At 44.5% G+C, this 23,632-nt stretch overlaps 1 protein-coding gene and 1 long non-coding RNA gene across 2 annotated transcripts; one reads left to right on the top strand and one right to left on the bottom strand.

Annotated features, from left to right (window-relative positions):
• Positions 1–1,044: 1,044 nt before the first annotated feature.
• On the top strand, positions 1,045–15,145 carry LOC120397077. The gene is made up of 3 exons (XR_005593664.1): positions 1,045–1,179; positions 2,741–2,940; positions 15,026–15,145. It is a non-coding gene; the product is annotated as an uncharacterized LOC120397077 (long non-coding RNA).
• Positions 15,146–16,034: 889 nt separating this feature from the next.
• Positions 16,035–23,368, bottom strand: TRIB1 (tribbles pseudokinase 1). Its single transcript, XM_039526769.1, has 3 exons — positions 22,575–23,368; positions 20,678–20,970; positions 16,035–18,307 (listed from the first exon to the last, which is right to left on the bottom strand). The coding sequence occupies exons 1-3, from the start codon at positions 22,890–22,892 to the stop codon at positions 17,839–17,841; spliced, it is 1,080 nt and encodes a 359-aa protein (XP_039382703.1). The 5' UTR covers positions 22,893–23,368; the 3' UTR covers positions 16,035–17,838.
• Positions 23,369–23,632: the final 264 nt, after the last annotated feature.

Below are 23,632 nucleotides of genomic sequence, written 5' to 3'. Positions count from 1 at the left end.
ATCCAGTAATAGAAGCAACACTTAATAAAAGAGCTCCCAATACTTAATAGGCTCTGCATTAAGCATGTAATAAAAGAATAATGAAAGGCGTCATGTATGTTAATACCCTCGTTTGTGTTTTCTCAGAAGATGTCATTTTACTTGCTTTGCTGTCTCACCAGCTAAATTCACTGTTCACATAAAAATGCAACTTGCCCTGTAGCTTCTCTCTGCCAATAAGTTCTGCTCTCACAGGAAATACTGTCGTTGCTTGCAGTCTTATGAAATAGCCAGGGACGACGCATGTTCGTGTTATTAGTGGCCACGAAGGGCTAGGCACTGTGCGGAGAAGGCATGGCCTGCCTGTGCCGTGAAGAGGTTGGGAATCGGTTACCCACCAGTGGTGGCTGGGGCCCAAAATACATGCTAAGACTGGGCTGCCCTTTGTCATCCAGCAAAAAATTATATCTGACCCCCTGAAAACAAGCTCTGGGCCCTGCCTCCCCCTTCTCACCTGAAAAAAATGTCAGTGCCTCTTTACTCCCCCACCCTTGCTAGGTAACAGGGGTCGCTGCTTCCCTTTTCATCCCCCCACCCTTACATCTTTCATAAAGTCACAGCCCCTATCACTTCCAATCACCAGATTGCTCCCTTCCTACCTGCTGCCTCCTTGAAATCACAGACAGGCCAATGCCTCACTCCCCCGTCTCCACTCTCTGCCCGTTTGGTACCTGGTGCAGTTCCTGAGGCAGGGGGTGGAGCTCCACCGGTAATTCTGTTCCAAAGAGGACTTGAAAGGCAGCATATGAACATGCTCTTATCGCAGCACTGCTCTGTTCTTTCAATAGAGGGAGGAGCCCTTGTCCGGACAGGAGGGCACGTCCCTCTCTCCCCATCCCAGATTAGTGTTTTGGTGTGGCTCTTGTTTTGACCTGGCTCCTTTCTCTTCTTCCCTGTGCTCAGGAGATAAGAACTTGACTGGGTCACTGGAGCAACCAGACAAAAGAAGCATTCTTGTGTGGAATGTATTAAAATGTTTTCCGTGCAGGTTTGTGAAAGGCCCGTATTGTCCATTCCTCAAAGAAGCAGCAATTAGAGCATCAGATATGGGAGACTCGTGTTATGGTGGTAATGGGGATAAACATCTGCAACAGCCAGGGAGCCTGGTTGTCTGCAAAGGAGATTAAAAGGTTATCCTAGGTAATGGAATGCCGACAAAACAAACCTGTAGGCTTATTTCCAGAGATACTTGTCTAGATGTTGAAGCATCTTTTAGACGTTTCCATAGCCTCCGTGCAATGGATGGGTATAAATTGGTTGTGACAAATAGCCCCTCACAGCAACAATGGCTTTTTACTATACTGTGGGTACCTCAATGGGTTGATGTGTTTTTGAAAGCAACATTGTTTAGTATGTTTGTAATACTCTATTTATAAAGGGTGAAGCCACTGAAATCTTTTTTATAAGGTAACCACTCTTGAGGAGGTGTATATATGCTGTGTGCAATACTTACTGCACTGTTACTCCTGTTGTCCTTTGCTCAGAGACTTACTTACTTTATGGATGCTCTGACATATGCTTATAAAACCTTTCCTCCCTTTGATTATTTTACCCCAGCTGCTACATACAAGACACCCATTTATGACACATTCTAATTCTCCTTGCCTTGGGATAAAACTTTTTTTCAAAAGTAAAAAAAACCTTTTTGTAAACTCCCTAAATGCCTATTTATATTGTCTGCCATCAAAGGACTATGACCAGGCCATGGGGTCCTGTGACTTGATCAAAGGGCTGGTAACTCAAAAGTTCCTGTGATCTAATCTGGCTTGAGCCAATGACTTAGTGGGTGGCTTTAGGCAAGTCTGCATGATCTTCTTATGCTTCAGTCGATTTAGCTGGGAAAAAAATGGTGAGAAGCAAATGCTACATCCAATCGAAGTCATCCAGAACTAGTCCATTTACAAAAGAGGATTTGAACCCTAATAAAATACCAATCTTGTTTCTGGTTAATTTTATGGTAACAAATACACACGCTTGTCAATTATACACGTTTATTAAGCGTCTGCAATTGTTTATACACATGGGTACATAGGACTGCTTGTTGTAGGATTGTTTGTAGGAAGTTGCACTGGTTCATGCTTATGACCTTATTGTTCAGCTACTCAAATTCACGCAAAAACATTTCTTTTTCCTATAAGATACTTTTGGTTACTTCATTACGTGACATTTTCAATGAGATTTGTAATCAGTCCATTAAGATGGAATGTGCAAATACATAATGTCAGCATGTGATGACATTTTTGCTTAGCACAGAGTTATGGCCTGTAACAGTGCATCAGATATTGCCCCTGTTTGGAACAATCCCTGTTCAGCAGCTGCGTAATCCAGATTTCAGTTTCTAGCGCAGATTTATCTCGTGAGTTCCTCCTTGAGGAATTTTCCTGTAGCATATAATTTCCTTCACGTGTTTTTCCCCTTACACCTGTATTGAGATTTAGAGCATTGGACGGGCTCGCCTGATCCTAATCTTTATTGTAATCCTTTCTGCAGACTGCGGGATGGAGTGAGCAATCTATTTGCCTGACAGTAGTAATATCCGAGAATGCTCCTTTGCCAAGCTCATCCAAGAATTACACTGATGGGTGGAGACTGTGCTGAGTCATGGGGGCGGGGGATGTCAAAGGCTAAAAGAAAAAAGTTCCAGGCTGAATTTGTAATTGTTATTTTCACCATTAACCAGAACTATTATTTTTTCACACAGGACTGATCCAAAACCTAGAGAAGTCGCCTGAAGGACACCCAGTTGATTTCAATGGGTGCCCCAAAATATTCTAGGTGCCATGCAAATGCACACAACATGACATGCTTCGAAGATCTTACAGTCTACGGGTCTGAGATGTACCCAGCTCTTAGGACAGGAGACTGCAGTTAGCGAGTGGCCGTGAGACTAAATTAATTCAGGTAATGATTAAAGCCATAACTGGCTGATTAGCACAGAGAGAACCAAAATTCTAATCAGGTGTACAGCTGGAGACTTCACCTTTGTACACAAAGTGGCCAATCTTTACTCCCAATTAAATGTGGGTCTCCTCAAGCTCTCAGCAAAGTCAGCGAGAGTCCTTCCATTAATGGTAGATGGAGCAGCCCCTAAATACTGATAGCTTCCCAAGGCAGGCATACCAGCGCACACAAAGGTAACACAATCTTTTAAGCAGAACTATAAAAAATTGCAACAATAGCATGAGCTCAACAGGTCTGAGTTGTGCTCAGGCCAAAAGCTAAGGACCCCTCCCCCGTTAAGCTTTTTTTGCTCTTTTTATTGATTAAATCCTCAGTTGTTCTCAGCCTAACAAAACATTGGCAGAAAAAAAAGTGCCATTTTCTAGAATAAATATTTGTTTTAAACCCCCCCCTTTTTTTTACAAATAAAAGCAAAATAAAAAAACTCAGTGGGACTCCTCGTGTGTGTAAGTGTTTGCAAGATTCAGGCCAAAAATTGCAGCTATTTTGGAAAGACACCAGGAGAAGTTCTGCTCTAGTCAGACCAGTGTAAATCTGGAGTAACGCTATGACAGTCTACAGAGTTACACTGGATTTTTGATGTTGCCAAGGTGAGCAGAATTTTTGAAGCTGGTTGTTTGAGAATTAAGGCCCTGATTCAGCAAAGCACTTAAGCACATATTTAAGTCCATCCCTCATCAAGAACCTGGAATTGAAGTGTGAATGGGCCATTCTGATAAGAGTAAAAACAGGGCTTAAAATTTTAAGATTTCTTTTTAAACGCCATCAGAAACGGTGCTGGTACCACCACAAAAGGAAAATAAAAATAATTTCCCTCCTCCATAAACATACGTTTAGGGTACATCTATACTACCCGCCGGATCGGCAAGTAGTGTTTGATGTATCAGGGATCGATTTATCATGTCTCATCTGGACGCGATAAATCGATCCGCTAATCGACGCCCATACTCCACCTCGGCAGGAGGAGTAAGCAAAGTTGACGGGGGAGCCACGGCAGTCAACTCACCGCCGTGAGGACGGCCAGGTAAGTCAGACTAAGATACTTAGACGTCAGCTACGCTATTCACGTAGCTGAAGTTGCGTATCTTAGTTCAACCCCCCCCGCTAGCATAGCCGAGGCCTTACTTTTGTCTAACGGGTTTAGCAAGATTGCTAAAGATATCTTGGAGTGAGGTCTGTCTTGATTCCAGAGTAAACTTGTTCTCACTATTCAGTAGATGACATTACAGCATGTCACATGGTATTCTGACACTCATGCATAGCAGCTCCTGAACAGTCTAATTCTAAACAGTGGAACTATATAGTGCACAAGTGCTGGGGTTCTCACAACAAATTTTTTGGTGGCCTCAGAGTACTTCCATATTAACACTTTTCACAGCAGACTTACTCAGCCCCTGCAAGCGTGGGGACAAAGTAAGCTCTGGATGGACTGGTGGATGAATAGGCAGCAGGGGCCGGGGCGATGAGTGGTGGAGGAAGCAGGGGGGAGCCAGAGCCTGAAGGATGGGACCCCAGGAAGGAGCTTGAAGCCCCAGGGCCGTAACCTGAAGCCCTGCAGCCAGGAAATGGGGCCTTGCGGACAGGGGACGGGGCCAGAGCCCAAAGCCTGAACCCCTTGGCTGGAGCCTGCCACCCCACCATCCCAGGGCTGAAGCCCGAGCCCCACCACTCCTGGGAAGATGGGGAACTCACAGGCTGTCTGCTCCTCCAGGTTGGTGCCCCAAGTGTCTCCAGAGGGGGACAGGGCCCAACCCCTGCTGGCAGCCCCAGCAACCAGCCGCGGTGGCCACATGCGGCCACAGTGGCCGCATTTTAGAAACACTGAGTGTACAGTTACAGGTCAGAACACTATGCGAAACAAAATGTCATCATATTGGCATACCCATGTACTCTATTCACTAGAATAACAAATGATTACCTATTACATTGTGAAACTCAGTTAAGTAATAAAAACAATAAAATCATTGAAATTAATTGGGATTTTTTTTGCAGCTAATAGATAATGTAAAAAAACTTGTACCTCTTTGAACTTTTGAAATGGTTTCCCAGGGAATTTTACAAAGATTAGGCAAAATAAATAGGCTTGCAACACCTAGGGTAAAATTCACCCCTCTGCAGAAGCTACTTAGTTCCCACTGAAGCCCTCAAAATAGGAATTAATTTGTACTTTAGTGGTGCTCTTTGGTGAATTTTACCCACAATAAGTAAAAATCTAATTGGATCCAGCAAAAGGAACTACTGAGTGAGAACAGTTGTCCTGGCTGCACTGGGCTCTTGCAAATCTGAATCTAACAGCGAGCATGTAGCAATGTTTTACTTTGCACAAAGTGCTGATGTTAACAAATACCGTAATAGTGGAAGTAACTTTAACAAAGCATTGCCAGCTAACGCAGCACTTCTAAACCAGCGCTGCTGTTGTCTAAAAGTTGTTTTGAAAGTTAATTGTTGAGCCTCACAAAAGCTGGAGTTGGGCAACTGCTCCTGCCAAGGTTAAACTGGGTCAAATCTGGAGATTCTGCCTGGGAGCCAGATTCTGTAGTCCACTGTTGAGCAAAATTCCCATTGAGTTAGACAGAAATTTTCCATGATTAACAACTATAGAATTTGTCCCTCAGTTGTTACACAGTCCCAGCTCCTCAAAGGTATATAGGTACCTAACTCCCACTGAAATCAATGAGCGTCAGGCACCTAAAGACCTTTGAGAATCTGGGTCTCTCTCTCTACTGAGTGAAACCTGAGTAAGGGCCTCCAGCTTTCACTCAGCCTGCATTAAGCTAGATAGTAACTAGGGTGCTCAGAAATTTTCTGACAAAGGCAATTTAGTCAGAAAATGCCAGTTCAGCAGCACAAAATGTTTTGTTGAATCTAGTACAGATTGGATGAAACTGCCCACCACCACCACCCCAGCTCCAGAGGAGATTGCAAGGCACTGACACAGAGCTCTCTGCCTTCTGGCCTCCCCCTAGCTCCAGGAGACAGGCAGTGCCTTACGGGGGCACTCTGTAAGTCTGCACTGCACCTGGGAGGTGTAATTCCCAGCTCGGGTAGACATACACGCACTTGCTCTGCTCTAGTTAGTGTACTAAAAATAGCAGCATGGCCGGGGTGGCGGATCAGGCTCATCATCTGAGTACAATCCCGTCCTAGGTATGTTCTCGGAGTGGCTAGCCCATGCTACCTCGGCCGCACGGCTATTTTTAGAGGGTTAGCTCAATCCTGCCCAGCTCCGGAAGATAGGTTCTTCCTCTCTGTTCCCTGGAGTTGGGGGTGGGAGCAGGGAGAGACAGAGCATCTGAGCTCTCTGCCTAGAGGGGAAGAAAATCATCCAGAGACTAGAACTGCCAGCCCTCCAGGATTGTCTTGGAGTCTCCTGGAATTAAAGATTAATCTTTAATTAAAGTTTATGTTATGTGATGACACCTCGAGCAATACGTCCAACCAAAACTGGCAACCCTACCAGAGACTCCAGCCAGTAGGATCACCGGTAGCCAAAGCAGGGGCTGCTGGACGTTCAGAGACCTTTCTACAGTTGTGAATGGACTTAGTCTGCCCTGTGCTGATTGGCTGCTTGCTCCAACCGTCTCCCTTCCCCTCCCTCACAGTCTCTTCACCTCAGCTTCACTCCTCACCTGCTCTTTCTATCCTCTTCATCCCAGCCCTATATCTTTCATCCCCCTTCCCTTTCCATTTAGCTGATCCCCTCCTAACTAAACTCAATTCCCGCCCCCCAAAAGTCATGTAATTAACATGACGTTTGCTGCCATCACGTTATTCACTCTACCTGTATGTTATATCCCTTCCCCCACCCTGTGTCTGTTTGATCTATTTCGACAATATTGTCTCATTGATACAGACGGGGTGGAGTACACTCAAACAATCTGTTGTCTCTTGTCTCATTCTTGTCTCATTCTAAGCTCTTTGGGGCAAGGGCTGTGTTTGTACAGCACCTAGCACAATGGGGTCCTGGCCTACGACTAGGGCTCCAAAGCACTACGGGTAATACAAATAACAACTAATTCTCATCTTGTCAATTTCACAAGAGACTGAAGAAGAGGCTTCCCTGCGGGCAGCCAGGAACAGCGTTTTTCTTTAAATCCCTTTCGGCCAAAACATTCACGGTTTTCACATTTCGTCCTGCTTTGGGACTAAACTTTGTCTCTAAACGACTAATATTTTCATGGCAAGGGATCCCCGCCCCCTTTTTGGCCAGCTTCAACAGCAACACAGTGGGCCAAATTACTCCCTAATTAATACCATTGGCTTCAATAGCGCTAAACCAGGGATGAGTTTGCTCCAGTGTGCAGCAGTTACAGGACATTTTGTAGCAAACCAGAAAATTTGGACACCTACTGAGGATTTGCATGCAAATGTTCTTTGTTGGAGCCCTTAAAGGCCAGGTTCTCTCCTGCACAGAGATCAGCTAAGCACAGGACGGATCGGGGGGACAGGGACAGATCACAGATGGACTTCCAGGGATCTGATTACAGCTTCCTGTTCTATGGGCTTGGCTGCACTGGCCAAGATCCCCAAGTGAGGCAGAACATGGTATGGTCCGTAAGGAACTATATGCCAGCCAAAAACCAGCAAAGCAGAGTGCCACCCTACCCCCTCTTTCTGTGTCTTTCCTTCTTCCAGCTCCTTTGTACTATCTGAGCAGTGCAACGCAACCAGACCACAGATGAGAATCTGGCCTTGCATGTGTTAAGTGCCTATATCTATGTTCACAGTAATATTTATTTTTCCTTACTCAGCCAGCCGCTGCAGTAGCTTGACTCATAGTTGTATCATTATCTGCAAACTTTATTTCTTTACTGCTTGTCGTTAAAGTCTTAGGTATTTCACAGACTGTGAATACATGTTATCTTATAAACAACCGTATTTCTCCTTTTGCTTTTGATGGTAGCACTCACGCACGCCTGGGCTGGGGGGTGCTCTGCAGACATATTGAAGATACATATCCTAAGGATCAATTTATTTGATTGTAACATTGGAAGAATCTGGGCCCTAATGGCTAATGTTCAGTATGTATGTAGGTGTGGCACCATAGGAAACATGTCGTACAAATAAGCAATTCTGTCGGTTGGTGAGTCACTCTTACCTATCGCTCACCTATGCGCTTTTAAAAACTACAGTAGCTAATTATGTATGGTCTGTATCTGACAGCCCACAGGCTATAAACCATTCATTTTTAAAAGGGTCTAAGGTCATAGCAATATTCCTTACTCTATGCAAGTTGTCCCATTGACTTCAATGAGAGGTGTGGATGCTCAGCACCTTTGAAAAATCAGGCCACTTGTATATTTGGTGCCTAAATCTGAATGTAAGCTCTTAATACTCGTCACCCAGCTTGGAAACTGTTGGCTTGAAAGTCACAGCATTTACTGTAGAGGTCATTACCATCCAACACAAACACAAAATTCTGTGAGCGCATTATAGCCCGAATGCTTTGCAAAACAGGTTATTTGGGTCTTTCAATCAAGTAAGACAAGCCACAGTTTCAGGGCAACTGCCCCTGTATTCCCCCTGCATGGTCCAGCAAGGGCACCCACTCTAGGCTCCTAGCTCCTCAGCCATCACTGTTCTTGGTCTGAGACCTGCAACTCTCTCCCTCCTGACCATGGCTTTTTCCAGACTGCACAATACCCTACCTACACTGTGATAGTCCCAGCAAGCCAGACACCTAAACAGGCCAGCATCTTTGCTTTGCTTTCTCTCCGAAGGCCATGACCAGAGTAATGCCAGCAGTTACCGCGCATCTCTTTATAAGCAAGCCCATTTATTCCTGAGGTGGAAACATTATAGAAAAAACGTATTAAAAACAATAAAACAATCTACACACATGCTAAAAAGCTTGCCAGTGGTCATTCATCAGCCTTATGGGGCCCTGGGAGGGCAAGGCTTTCCCTGCCAACCTTTGCACAAGGATTGGGACCTCCCCTTGGACAGCAGGTCCTGTCTGTTGGTTGTATCGGACAGAAGGCCCTAAGTCAGTATAAACGGAGGCAATTTATCCAAAGTCCTGTCTTTGTCTGTTGGTCTCTGGAGACTGTAGTTTGAAATAATATATGCGAGCGTCCCCAGGTAGCTTATGGGTTGGGGGGATACAACCTGGTTGATTTACCTTCATCACCACCCTCTGTTTGTAATCCCTGGAGGAGCTATTGTAACTCTCGCCTATGGAGTAGAACACAATCATATATGAACCCTTCACTTAAAGCAATGGACCCCAAAGATGCTGCATGGGGTTGCAATATCTGTCACCTCGCCCCTCTAGACTGGTTACGTAGACTCCTGGCCCCTAATAATACATACACTTCATACAATGAGGTCGTTCAAGGATATTGCAGGAACTTGCCATATTTGGCACGGACACGTTATGACCCCATCCAAAAGCGGACACTGCTTCCTGGAGGAACCTGACAGCCCATATTAATTGCAAATGTACAACAATGTCAAACAAAACCTTTTGCAGGGGTTACAAAGGCCACTGCTTTACCTGTCACCATCCCTGCACTGTCCCCGGGCCCAAGAGAGACTAGCCCCTGGATGAAGGGCAGCGCAGCTGAGTGAAGCTGAAGCTAGACAAGATGGAGGTCACACAGGTGGGGGAAAAAGGAATTATTTTAGAGAATGGGGGCTAATATAATATCCTCCTTAACTGAAGGCCTCTGTCCTCCAAATGTGCACATCCTCTAGTCTTTTCAAGGCTTTTCCATTACCGTTTGCATTGCCTAGTGGCCCCAGCCAAGGTCAGGACCACATTGCGCTAGGTGCTGTACAAATACATAATAAGACAAGCAGGGACAGATTTTTAAAGGTACTGAGGTGCCTAAAGATGCAGACAGCTGCCTAGTGGGATTATCATAAGCACCTATGAACCCAGCTCCCACTCAAATCAACAGGAGTCAGGGGACCAGGTGCTTTTGAAAAGCAACGATCTTCAACTCTAGGTACCTAACTACCTTGGTAAATCTGGCCTACGGAGCTTGCACTGAAGACCTAAATAGACATTGCAGGCCAAGGGTGGTGCTGGGGGAGCTCCTCTATCTGATGGTGAGTTGAAACCCACCCCCCTTGGAATAGAGATGCTTCCTACAGCCTTTGGGGAGGCAGGGATTTACCCAGGAATCCCTCCAACACCATTATCTGTAAGAATCACTTGTAACAACAACAGTCATCTTTGCCAGCAAACAACTCAGCCCATCAGTCACCCGCTTGGGGCCACCTGCTCTTTGGGCTAGGGTGAACATAGTTCCCACAGGGAAAATGGGACACCGTGCGAGGCTGGCCCGAACATCTTGCCTGAGGCCCCACCCACGGGACTGGCCCAACCCACTTGGCCAAGTCCCTCTCTCCGCAGCGGGGGCAGACAGGGCTTGGGTGAGCAGTGATGCTCGTACTAGATAGGGTGACCGTATTTCCCAAAGGCTGGGACTGGTGTCACCGGAGCCCTGCTCCCAACCTGCACGGGGCTGGCATCACCGCCCACCCGCCCCACCCCTACATGTTCCTCCACATCCCACTTTTTTGACAAAAGCTCCTTGTATTGATCTTGAGTGTCCCCCCCACCCCACAACTCCTCCCTCACCAGACACACACACACACATACATGATAACTACATTCATCTGGAACAACTGTCGAGAACTAGACTGAACCTGGTAAGAGCAGCAGGGCCGCGCGTCCTCAGTGGCTTGCACATATATGTGAAATGCCCTTCCACAAGACACTCGCATGAGAGCTCGCCCCCTCGGGATGAAATGCAAATTCCAGCTCCTCCCCACAACCCCGGGGAAAGAAGAAGAAGAAATGCTTGAGAAAAATGTTACTAAGTCAGTAAATAATTCTAGAGGAGGAGGCAGCGAAGTTCCTCTAACACGTGCTGTGGAAAGAAGAACTATTTACTGACTTTCTCTCTCTCTCTTTTTTTTTTTTTTTTTTGGTCCGCTGCTCAGATTCAGGGACAGAGCCTGAGCTGGTGTAAATAGGTGCCGCCCCATAAACATCCAGGCGGCCATTTACGTCAGCTGAGGACCTGGCCTCTAATAAAGTAATGAGCATGGAATAGATACATGATAGAATTCACAGAACTGCCAACCCCAAATGTTCAAAAAGCACCAGTTAGGCCCCCAGAATTATGAGATTGGCTTAAAAATCTTGAGCTTGTCAAAAAAATACATTTTGGGTTCTTCACAATCAGGCGGACCAGAAACTTACTTTTTTCTATTTTGTAAATAAAAGTTGAGCTGCCCACAGAACATTCGACCTCAGTAGCCGGGGTTTTAACTAAGACATCACTAAGCACAAGACTCAGGATAAAAATGCAGGAGTTGGCAACACTAGTTTGCAGTCCACAGGCCTGATTCTTCATTGCCCTGCACTTTGTGCAACCATTTACACCCGTGCCAAATGAGTGCAGAACATTCCCATGCCAATCTGGTCACGTTTTTCGCCCACATTTCCCTTGCTGTGCACAGGAAGTGACTACACAAGACTACACAATGACTACACAAGATATGACTACACAAGATATAAGGCAAAGAGAATCAGGCCACCTTGTCTTCTGATAGTTAATGTGATTTAATTACAGTTTGCTTTCTATTCATAATCTTTCTGGGTGAAATCCTGGTCCCACCGAGTTTTGGCATGGACTTCAGCAGGGCCAAGATTTCACCCTCCATGTTTTACAGCCTACAATTTGCATTTAGCATCAAACTTGAGCCTAGATTATACCCTAAACTTTCATCTGGATACTGAGCACCAAATCCTGCTCGCTTTATCCACACACGTGGTCTCTCTCTGACCTACTACTTCCTCAAAAGTATTTAAGCTCCCAACTTCCATTGAGAATCTGGGACTCTGAGCCTTATTCTGCAACCCTGACGCACAACAAATAGCATTTACTCACAGGAATAGTCCCACTAACTACTTGCAAAAGTAGGCCCTTTGACATGAGTTAGGCAAACAGGATTGGGCCCCAAGCTATTTTGATTTTTTGTTTCTACTGGCTGGTTGCACTGTGAAACCCTTTAACATTTAAACAGCGGCAGCTCTGCAAATCTGACATGTTGAGACTTGACAAGAATATTATTGTAAGGCCCAACAATGGTTTTACACTCAGTTACATTTATGGTTTCTGTGACTCATCTACATGTTTATGGATTTGTCACTACCTAGAAGTAAAAAAAATAAAAATCTCTTTAGCGAACACTTCGCTGCAGCAAGACACTGAGTAACCAAGTAGAAACGGACCTGCTACCTTAGGCGATGGCCAGAGTCATTTTCTATGATGACCAGAGCTATATTGGATTTGTTAGGCAATGTCAGCTTTTGCATGCTGCATTCCTTGGCTAATAGCCAGTGTTATGTGTAATACTTTAGCCACGCTGTTGTTACTTAATCCTTTCCTAATCTGCAATTTGCGCAAGAGGAGTCAAATCTAAGCAAAGCCACTGAGAACATCTCCACTAATAATTTATCAAACTCAACTTTTGTTGTTGGCTCTGGTTAGCGGAGGTGAATGTTTTCCTGCAACTGAACTGTAAAATAAACAGAGGGGAGCTGATTCATGCTGTTTCTATCACCCGCACTCCCTATTACCCTGATGGTTCCTTGAATGATAAGCCCACATACGTGCTCACAACATGTTACTAAAGTATAGTCTCATCTCCTTCTGCAAATTACACATTAATTAGCCATTAATAATAATAGGAGTTGCATGCAGAAATCCACACCCAGTGTGATGAGACTATGCCCTTGGTGTTCAGCAAAGATATTAATCATCCACATTTCAGTGTGAGAAGACAGACTCCATTTGTCTCTGTATAATCAGGCAAGACGAGTAAAAGTCCCTAGAGCGGAAAGTGCATTTGCACCCCTCTGTCCCATAACTTTAGTGTAAAGAAAAGTGTTACCTCTTGTTCTATGAATTTTATTTATTTTGGTCTTCTGTGCACTGCTTACTGTTGTTAGAAACATGATTGCTTCATACAGTTATGTTTATGTTTGTATGTAATTGATACGTCTGCTGCTCCTGCTTCAAAGCCAAATTTGGAAGTGGAGTGCTGCACATCAGCTTGGTTATCTGGTTAAATACTGTAAATAAATACATACAGAGCAGAGAAAACTATCAAGTTTTCATTAAGGCATTTTTTAAAGAGATGGTTCTATTATGTTTTTCTCACTATAAACTCTAAACCTGAAGGATTCTACTTTTGTGTTAATAATTTAACCTAGCCGGAAATGTGGCATAGGGATTTCACTCTGAGAGCAAATATTTTGTAAGTTATGAACGCATTATAAAAAATGTTGCAAATTTTGCATCACTTTTACCACTAATAGGTCAAAAAGAGTTTTCATTTAACTACAAACTTTGGCCACAGATTAATCAGAATGTGACCTTATAAGGTAACTAGCAAAAAGAATTTAAATAGTCAAGATATTTTTCATATGTGTGAAATGACATTCTTTTTAAAAGTATTTGCATAGCACATTAATAACAGTACTGTATATATGCTGTGCCACGCTAAGCAATATTTCTTCTGATGGAACATAACAGCATAAAAAAAGAAGTTGACAAATATACTTTTGTATAAAAAGAGAATCTGAATAGAAACCTGTGTAATAAAATACTGATTGAAACGTGTTTTTAAAATTCTCTCTCAGTCATGGACTTAAACCGCTAAAGCAGAACTATATAAGAGCACATTACACAGCTTTAGTATTCAGTCAAGGAGAATAAATTTTAAACTTGTGCATCTTTGTGAAATAACACCACTCTTTTCATTGACAACAAATTCGGGCAAAAATATATTTAATGAGCACTAAGGATATCTCCTAAAAATCAGCACTTTTTTTAAACAGATAAAACTGAAAATGTTTTAATATGTCCAACTATGTCTATGTATAGCCTGAGAAATATCACCTGCTGTTCAAAGATCCAGGAACAGGTGGCTGGGATAAGCAATTTTACCCTTAACGCTGTGTTTGCCAGTCTTTGTCAAAGCACTTAGATTATTCTAATTTACACTTCTTTGCCATTGTTTATTTTTTTAAATTCCAAATAAATTAAAATTGAGGATCAATTTAGATCTCAAAATACGAATAATCTGTATAAAGAACTGTATACTGGCAAACTCAATGGGAACAATGCTTTCGTTGCCAATGTTACAAGCTTCTGAGCAATCTCACCTCCACTTGTACTCTGTGGAAAATCAATAGCAATTGAAGGCTCTCAGCGCAACCTAGGAGGAACTCATCATTTTGCAGGTTCAGGGTGAATGCGATGACTAGCTAAGAAAAAGAAAGACTCATCCAGTCCTTGCCCAAAAGGTCACATTGGGAAATGCATGAATTGTGGCACCCTTAAAAGAATACTTCATGCCTCGTCTAAATAAAAATTTCTCACACCCACCATGGAAGTTTTAGTTACTTAATATGCATTGTCTTTCGACATGCGCTGAAACTTCATGTACAATAATGCATGAACTATGAGGTTGCAAAGCAACAATAATTTATTCTGTTGTCAGAATGGATGTTATAATCCTTAAAGCAACACTCAGGTTGTTTGCAGACGTTGCTACCATTCGCACTTGTTCTAATTGCTCAACAGTGCAATGCCTGTGAGAAAAAGTCATGGGGCAGCCCAGATGCTGGCCTAATCAGGGTGATTTAATTGTAGGAGAAAAAAATGTTTTGAAAGCTTTCAAGCATTTATCAAAGCCCAAACCGCCTGCAGTTATTTGATAAAGATGCAACACAGCTTCTGTCCAAGATACAACTCATGGTAGGGCTGTGGGTAATTTAATCAGACTACCTAGGTAGTGTATATATTTATACACGTCCTATGAGGATAACTTTAGCAAAGTAACTTGAGATATTTTGGTGCCTGACGTACACTCAGCAAGCAAATGGAAAATATGCTGACTGCATATATAAGTAGTCTCTCGGAATGGGAGAATAGGAGCAATGAAGGTAAAGACACTTTCCTCTGTATTGACCAATTACTTCACCTCTTCTCCCCTTCAGGTCACACTTTAGAAGGGAGATCTCCAGACGGTATAGTTTGACACAGGCAAAGATTTTGCAGAGTGGCTGCACTGGTAAAACAGATTTAAACTGCAAGGACAACATTAACAATGGTGAAAGGTATAAATAAAAATTAAGAATCCCTTCTTCCTCTATACTTGATAATGATGACTTCACCATTCCTGGGTGGGTCACAAGGACAGCTCTCTCTAAGGAAGGTGCATTCTATTGCTTTGAGACAGTTACTATTTATATTCCTAATCCTTGTGTGTCCAAGAAACACGTCTATCTGTATTTTCATTTCATTTTAATAGGCACACAAGCCATCTTGCATTGACTAGTGGAAGTAGAAGCAAAATTCCCAGGTTTAATTGACAGCTGACTTGGTATGATTAAACATTACATTTTCAAAAATCAGGTCCTAATTTCAGCTGCTCAGATCTGATTTTCTAGCGGCTTGCACCTCATGTAGCCATGTCCACCTGTGCAAAAATGACAGCTTTCTGACATGGTAGTGCTTTACGCCCACAATGCAGATGCAAATAGCCATGCAAGGTGCAAAGTAATGGCATTCAGATGGGTATCTAAACATGCATACATCCAAATTAGAAGCTGCTTTGAAAAATCTGAGCCTTAAACCTTTCTGTGCCTCAGTTTCCCCATCTAAAGAATAGGTCTAATACCACTTAATCTATTTCACGGGGCTGTTGTGAGATATATTGAATTTCTGTTTCCCCAAAGGCCTTTGAAATCCTTGGAGAAAGGTGGTACGAGCCATATTCCGCAGTCCTTACTCGGGCACAGCTTCCATTAGGGAAATTTGCTTGAGTGATGACTGCTGGATTTGGCACTAAGTGGAAAACATTATCTCCCATGTGACCAAACAGCCGCACAACTGTATGTTAACAAAGTATCTGCGAGACCAAAATATACTTTAGATTAATATAAGTCTAAATAAATAGATAAACTTAACCTCAAGATGTATAAAACATGAAATTGAGAACAAACATTTATGAAACCAGGTTTATTAAAACTTTTCTACAAGTCAGACTTTATCATCTAGGTTTCCACATATATACATATGTACAGGTTGGACATAGTGTTTTTAGCTTTTGTGGCAGCTTTTCCACCAATATATACAGATTTACTTTTTTTAGGTTTAAACTGTATCACAGATACAAATGTCAAGCAATCATGAGAGATTTAGTGCAATAGAGGTACTTCACCCTTCTCTAATGCTCATGATTCTGTCAAGTTAGTATTGCCAACAAAAATTCACATTAAACTGCTCTTCGACACCTCGGTTATTAAGACACACAAACAACAGCAACTCCCTCCCCCCTCAAAACAGTAAGATATATGTACAAAGTACACAGTACATGAGGTATACATGGCATTCTCACAATGCATGGTGGTACTGTAGCTTGCCAGGGGTTAGTCTTTAAAATAACTGCATCATTCTAGTGCCATTCTGTCAATGTACAGCATAGTCATTTACCCGTTTAACAAATTCATTTTAGGAACTGTGTATATGTCATCTTAGTGAACCACTTTTAACACAAGTTGATATTTCTGCACATCATCAACCAGGCACACACATGAAACAAAGCAGAAATCTTAGGCGGGACTAGGCTTTACTTATCTCCGACTCAAGAAAGTAATAATTACTTAGATGCATTCATTATCCACATAAATTTGAAATATTATGAATAATCATGCAAAAAAATTTAAGAAAAACAAATGTAGCCAGAGGCAGACAATACACCTGAATAGTCAAGTACGGAACTCTGGAGAATTTAAGTTTCAAGACCAACCAAGTTTTTGTACAGGATTTTAAACCTAAGAGACAGTGCTTTGTAGAACTGAGCCAACAGGAAAACAGAAGGGTTCACATGTACTGTACAAGACCCTTCTCTCTCTTTTCCAAGACAAGGCGCTCCAACCTATGGTGTTGTGTTTTGGTACACGGACATGTGCTGGCACCCTGCGCTTACAAGGGCATAGAATTATATATTCTTTGTCACAGGTAGGCTTAAATAAATTAAAAATGCATTTTATGTTCAGGGAGATGGTATTATATGAAATCCAACTGAAAGGACAGGTATCTTCTCCTCCTTAAAAGGTTACTGGACTAATCTGCCAAAAGCAGTAGAGGAAGACAACAGTGTACATTTAATTATGGATGGATCTTTAATAGCTTCATATAATATACCTGCTAATCGCAGGATCTACCTGACAAGTGAGCAGGTTGTTGGACTTGGTGGGTCAAGACCTCCCTCCACCATTAAAGTGCACTTATAGTCAGAAAATTACTCTATAAAACTGGCAACAAGGTGCTCCTTACTGATTCCTCTCATTAGTTTCCATGTCAGAGTTGGTCTTCCCCCATTTAGTATTTTCACCATCAGGGCTACACATTCCACTTAATACCTGTGGGGGGGAAAGGGGAGGCCTAGCTTCTTTTTGTCTGTCTCTTACATCACCAATAATAAGATTCTGCAATCAAAGATCACCCGGCAGTTGGGTGGTTGATGATGATGCACGAGGCAGAATAGATTCCAGCTGGCTCTTCCACAGCTGTATTGGCCCAGCAGTGCTAATAGTACGCACTTGCCAACAGAGTAAGCAGATATGACTCTGGATCCGCTGAGTAAGTAGTTGCCTGCCTTGTTTATTTACTTGTTTTTTTAACATAGTCACTTTTCTGATTATAATGACACTTTAGAATGTTGTGCATTTGTTATGTGGAAAAATGAAACCCTAAAAAAGATGCCATGTGTGAGAACTGTATGAGGTTTTTGGAGATTTCAGGACTAACAGAAGAAGGAACTTATATCATCACTCTCTCCATGATGCTCTGGAACAATTTGATCAGAAGTTCCTATATCTTGGTCTACATATCCAGGTTCCAAAACTGCTTCAAACCAAGGATGAAGCAAGATCTCTGGAGCAGTGAGTCTTTCCGAGGGTTCCCGTCTCAGCAGGCTACGAATGAGGCATCTGGCTTTGGGAGAAACGTGATCAGGAATACAGAACTGTCCACGGCGGATTTTAGAAAACAGAGTACTAGGGTCTGAGTCATGGAAGGGATAGCGTCCTACTAGGAGGGTATACAGCATTACTCCTAAACTCCAAACGTCAGCTGATTTTCCAGAGTAGGTCCCTGTTGTGTTTAAGATCTCAGGGCTGACATAGGCTGGGCAGCCATGTTTATCTGACAGAGCATCATCTTCCCCCTTGATGATGTGAGTGTCTTCTAGGTTTTCTAGTCTCAGCTGAGTCCTGAGGAAGAGAGAAACAGATGTATGGGTTACAAAACTGTTTTAATAATGAGCACAGAGATAATTTAACACACAAGGCTGTCTGCTATAACAATCCCTACCGGACCGTGACCAAAGGGAGAAAAACTTAGCTGTGAAAATGTAGCAGAGAAACTGTGAGTGCTAGGCTAGACCTGATTCAGGTGCAAGAAAGGTACAGCTACAGTAACAATATCACACAATACCGCATACTGTGGGGAAAATAATGTTATTCATAGCCTCTATATTGTTAAAATTCCACAATCGAGGAATACCACTCAGTGCCATTCTACCTAGGTTGTACTGTAACTGTGCTTAGTTAATTTACTACAGTGTTATTACTATTTCCAGTTTAACCATGAGAATGCACCATACAGCAGCATGGTCCAGGTCCCTTTTGCACACACAATGGTGATTAATCCTCCTGCTCATTTATATTTTTTTCCAGATGATGGCACATGTCATGCTTCAGTGGCCATCTCTTCTGCAGGTATAGGCTCATCCTAGTTCGTAACTGCACAGGTTAAGTAGAAAGGTTTTACACTAGCTGAGCGGCCATTCCTTTGCTCTTGAATGGCTTTGTTCTGCCTTACAGCTTAATGGTGCGTGAATGCATTAACTGCAGTGTGTCCTCAATGTGACTTCCTATCGTAATGTAAAATACCCATCGGTTCTGTAAACGGAAAATATGACTCAGCCTATGCTGTTGGCCTCCGATTGGCTGCTGTAGCACTAAAACACTGCACCTGTGCTTCTTAGACTAAGAGTCTCCTTACATTGCTTAACCCTCTTGTTACCAAATTTGACGCATATGACATTAGCCTGTGCAATGCTTATTTCCAAATTAGAAAGACTGTGTGCAATCTAACATTTCAGCAAGGGTTTTATCTTATCATAGGTGGAAAAAGCTGCAACAGTTTCCTTCAAGGGTCTTACTATTTTGTAGGTTAACATATATCTTTCCTGCTTTAAAAAGGAGAGGCAGTGTTGGAACAGCTATCTTGCTTTGTACATTAATAAATTCAAACTTAAGAGATACTAGTCAAGTTATAAGAAAATTTACTTTTTAAAATAATTTTGTTTTATTGGGACCTCAGTTATTACTAGTGAAAGAATTTTAAAAACGGTCTTCTCATGGTTAATGTTGTTTACTCACTGCAGTTTTCACTAGAATAAAACTAGTTCCTTTCAGTTTTGCATTGGGCCATGCGACAACACAAGGGCAGAAATGTTCGCTTAAACATTTTTTTCCTGTCTGAATAATTAAAAAAAAAAAAATCAGAACTAGTTCTACCAACCTAGATTTTATACGTCTAGTTTTTACAAAGCCTATACTTTGGGCTAAATTTGACTAGACAGTGTCTCTTTAAGCCGTGCATGCTACAAGGAGCTCATTTAACATTTGGGTTCTCAACATAAGATGTAAACCTTCTTCAAGATGCAACATTATTTACTCCATTTTAACCCCTTCATTTCTTTTTTTGTGTATGGGGGTGGGGTGGGGGGGTTTCAGGGCTCTGACCACATGCAAAGTACACCACATTATGTGGCACTTAGGTCTTAAAATAGGAAGCCTGTCCTCTGTGGAGGAGAGATCAAAGCTTCTACTTGCACTGTAAGTGTAACTTGGAGTAGATCAACTCCAACTACACTAACAGAGTGATGGAAATGCGATTTTACAGATCGCTTCTGCAAAAAAAATTGAAAACTGAGGCCCTCATCCTGCCATGAGATCTGTGCTGGTAGCTCCTTGCACTGGTTTCAGAGGGGCTTTGTAAAGGGACAAGAGTCCATCTGCAAAGATCCAATTACAGTACTGCAGCCTAGATTCGTTACACCTTTGTTTTTAAGTCAAAGTTGTTTTCCCTTTGTTTTATAATGCCCCAGCCTCGTTTCATTTACTGTTTGCGCCTTTTTCTCATTTCATTTTGAATCTGATGTTCAAATGCAGTGTATTTTGACATCTAGAGCTAAGAAGTTCTCAAATCATTATCGTTTGTACACCAAACAGTTTAATCTGAGCAGCTGCTGAATCAGACAGGAACCTATGCGAGGTAAGTTGAATACAGTCAAACTCAAGAGGAAAAATAAATATTTACAAATCAGAGCCATGACATGTTAGGCGTACACACACACGCACACACCAAGTTGTGCACAGGACAATTTGCAGAGGACAGCTGGTTAAGAACCCTATTTCACTTCTCTACAGTGTTTTCCCCCCAAAAAAGCTGCCTTTCCTCTAGTCCGCTTGGCAGGTTTTGCAGAACTTTGATTCACTTTGATAGAGTTCTCCTCTAGAAGGGCTATTCCTCCCCGCCACCTCCACAAAGGCCACTCAGTGAGCACTGCTTACCTTTCTTCAGTAGAAAAGACAAATTTCCTGAGCTTGAGGTCACCCAGCACAATGGCCGATTGGTGGCAGTGAGCTACAGCTGAGACGATCTGCTTGAACAGCTTGGCAGCCTCCTCTTCTCGCAGCCTTTTACAGCTCCTCACATAGGAGTGCATGTCCCCAAAGTCCTTCTCAAGGAAGACATAGGCCTTGGTGTCCCCCAGAATCACTTCCACTACCCCAGTGATATTTTTATGAGATGGCAGCTGAACATAAAGTCGAATTTTGTCCTGGTAGTGTTTGAGAGGGAACACCTGTAAAGACAAAATTTAAAAAAAGGATCTCCATTACCAGGAGTGCTAAAGCTGGTCTACCATACAACAAATTTCCATGGACAATGCTGAGACAACTCGATGGGAGCCAGCCCTCAATATCAACTATGTTAAAAGCCGCTACTGAGATACCTTCCAAAAATATTCAGATATTGTTAATCTGAAGGAGAAGAAAACTTTAAGAACAACTGATGTTTTTGCCTTTCAGTTACTCTGAAGTTTCACACAAGGGTGATCATGGTTACACTGTAAAGTCCTAGTATGCAAACTGCGATAGGCAAAAGGATTAAACCCACGGATGTTAAATTCAGGGAATGGCAGGCAGATGTTTTGTAAGGATTTGACAGTGTTCTCTCGGTGACGTGCTAAGCTTGGTTAAAAGTTACTCACATCCTAGGCCTGACGGGAATCAGTGATACACATGGAATGTCATCACTTCTATTCATTTGATATCTCCATGGAGAAACTTGGATACACAACTTACAATTCCCACTTCTCTTCCTTTGTTACCCAATATTACAGTCATTAAAACCTCCCCCCTTGTCCCAAAGATGCCTTTAGGCCCATCTGCCAAGGAAGGATTAGAAAACACTCCTGATCATCATTGGAGCCAGGCAGCAGGTGGCAGCAGTAAACTCAGAGTCAGCAACTCGCCCATTCAGAAATAGGTCCAAGAGAACAGACAAGCATAGTGTGTTCTTTAAAAGCCCTGCTGACATCTCATGGAAAACTCTGCAAGCAGGGTTAGTCAGGAACAATTCTGCTGTGTGTCATTGTCAGCAGGGGACAGAGGGAGGGAGCAGCGCTGATAGGGCTCCATTTGACCCTCTCTTTTAATCTAGAGCATTTGCATGGAAGACTGTTTGTTTTCTCCTGAATCTGTGTCTGCTTCTGATCTTTTTATTTCTCACCTTACAAGCCACAGTTCTCTCCACATCTACTAACTGTAGCGACAGTTACTGTAATCCAATGAGATCAGAGTGGAGAGTAGGGTGACCAGATGGCCCAATTTTATAGGGACAGCCCCGATTTTGGGGTCTTTTTCTTATATAGGCTCCTATTACCCCCAACCCCCTGTCCCGATTTTTCACATTTGCTGTCTGGTCTCTCTGGTGGGGAGCCCGGTATCGCCTAAGTGCGGATCTAGGCAGCTCCACTTCACAGAGCAGATCGAACTTTTCTCATGGGCGAAGCCCGGCTCGAAACTCACCAGAACTCCACCCTGCACCCCAGCCTGGCACCGCTATACCAGACCTAAGCGCTCGGCTGGGCCAGTCCCCGCCTGCCATCGCCTCCCCAAGCTCCGTGGCCGGGCCAGATCAACGGGAGGGCGGTGACGGCAGAACACTGTGTATCGTGGGGATGCTGAGAGCCACTGAACCAAACTGCAAACCCTGGATCTGATGCAAACCCCTTCAAGCCGGGGGTGCAGCACCCCCCCCCCTCCGCACCCCTAGCTCCAGCACCTACGGCGGAGCCCAAAGCCTGCAGGGTCCGGGCTGGGCGAGGGAACAGTAGCGGGTCTCCAAGCCCCCCCCCTCCCCAGCAGGCGGATCCCCCCGGGGCAGCGGGCGCCCGGCGCTTACCTTGCAGCGCAGCTCCTGGCCCGTGTGGATGTTGAGCGCCCGGGACACATGCTCCCTGCCGGCCAGGGGCAGCAGCAGGTAGCCGGCGATGAGGCTGGGGCTCTGGGCGCTGCCCGGCGAGGCGGGGGCGCACGGCGAGCCCGGCGCGCTGAGACACTCCTGGGGGCTGCTGGGGCACTCGGAGAGCCGCGGGCACTTGGCCGCGGGGGCGTCCTCGCTGGAGCCGTCCTGCAGCAGCAGCCGCTTGGAGGGGGCGCTCCGGCAGCGGGCGGCCGGCAGCAGGAGTCCCGGGCTGCGGGGCTGCGTCTTGCGGCTCATGGAGACGGAGAGGCGGGGGGCGCTCCCAGCCGGGCGGGCGGAGCGCGGCGGCGAGCGGCTTCCCAGCGGGCTGGGGCGCGCCCGGGGCACATAGAAGGGGGGGAGGCTCCCACGGCGGGTCCCCGCGGCGGGCGGCGGGAGCTGCTGCTGCTGCTGCAGGGAAGGGCTCCGCGGCGCGTCCCCCAGAGCCGAGCGGGGCAGGTCGGTGCCTCTCGCCTCCGGCTCGGCGTGTGTGTGTGTGCAGCGAGCGCAGCCAGCCCGGGCTGTGCCCTCCCGGCGTGACTCACCCCGCACACTCACTCGCAGGGTATCTGTCAACAGGGCAGGGTTGTGCAATGGCGAGCAGGGCACATCCCCTCGCCCGGCCTCCCCCCCAGCACCCAGGCACCGCGCGCCGAGCAGCAGCCGCCGGGAGCTTTTTCCACAGCCGCTGCCAAGGGCCGGAGTTGGAGAGCTTAAAAGTTCCCTTGACGCAAGGGGAAGTGGGCAGGGGCCAGCGGAGCGAGGCCCGCTCTCATTGGTGCTCCCACCTCATTCAGAAGACACTGGATGACTGGGATGGGCGAAAGCGGCTCTCGTGTAGCACACAGCGGTGCATGCAACGGGGGGGTGCATGCAGCTCTGTGTGTCAAACTCCAGCAACGTCTGCGGGGGTGGGGGCGAAGCGGAGGTGTGCGCACAGCTCTGTGTCACCCTCCAGCAATGCATGCAGTCGAGGGGGCGGGGTGCATGCAAATATG

Source organism: Mauremys reevesii, linkage group 2, assembly GCF_016161935.1.
Source record: "Mauremys reevesii isolate NIE-2019 linkage group 2, ASM1616193v1, whole genome shotgun sequence".
NCBI classification, from domain to species: domain Eukaryota; kingdom Metazoa; phylum Chordata; order Testudines; family Geoemydidae; genus Mauremys; species Mauremys reevesii.
Note: the sequence above shows the minus strand (reverse complement) of the source record. Positions and strands in the feature narration are given on the sequence as shown.

Excerpts from the sequence above, each read along its gene's own strand:
- TRIB1 (XM_039526769.1), bottom strand. The coding sequence starts at position 22,892 with ATGAGCCGCAAGACGCAGCCCCGCAGCCCGGGACTCCTGCTGCCGGCC. Across the intron at positions 20,971-22,574 it reads GCCAGGAGCTGCGCTGCAAG|GTGTTCCCTCTCAAACACTA; the intron begins GTAAGCGCCGGG and ends TTGTCTTTACAG. Across the intron at positions 18,308-20,677 it reads GTCTTTTCTACTGAAGAAAG|GACTCAGCTGAGACTAGAAA; the intron begins GTAAGCAGTGCT and ends TCTCTTCCTCAG.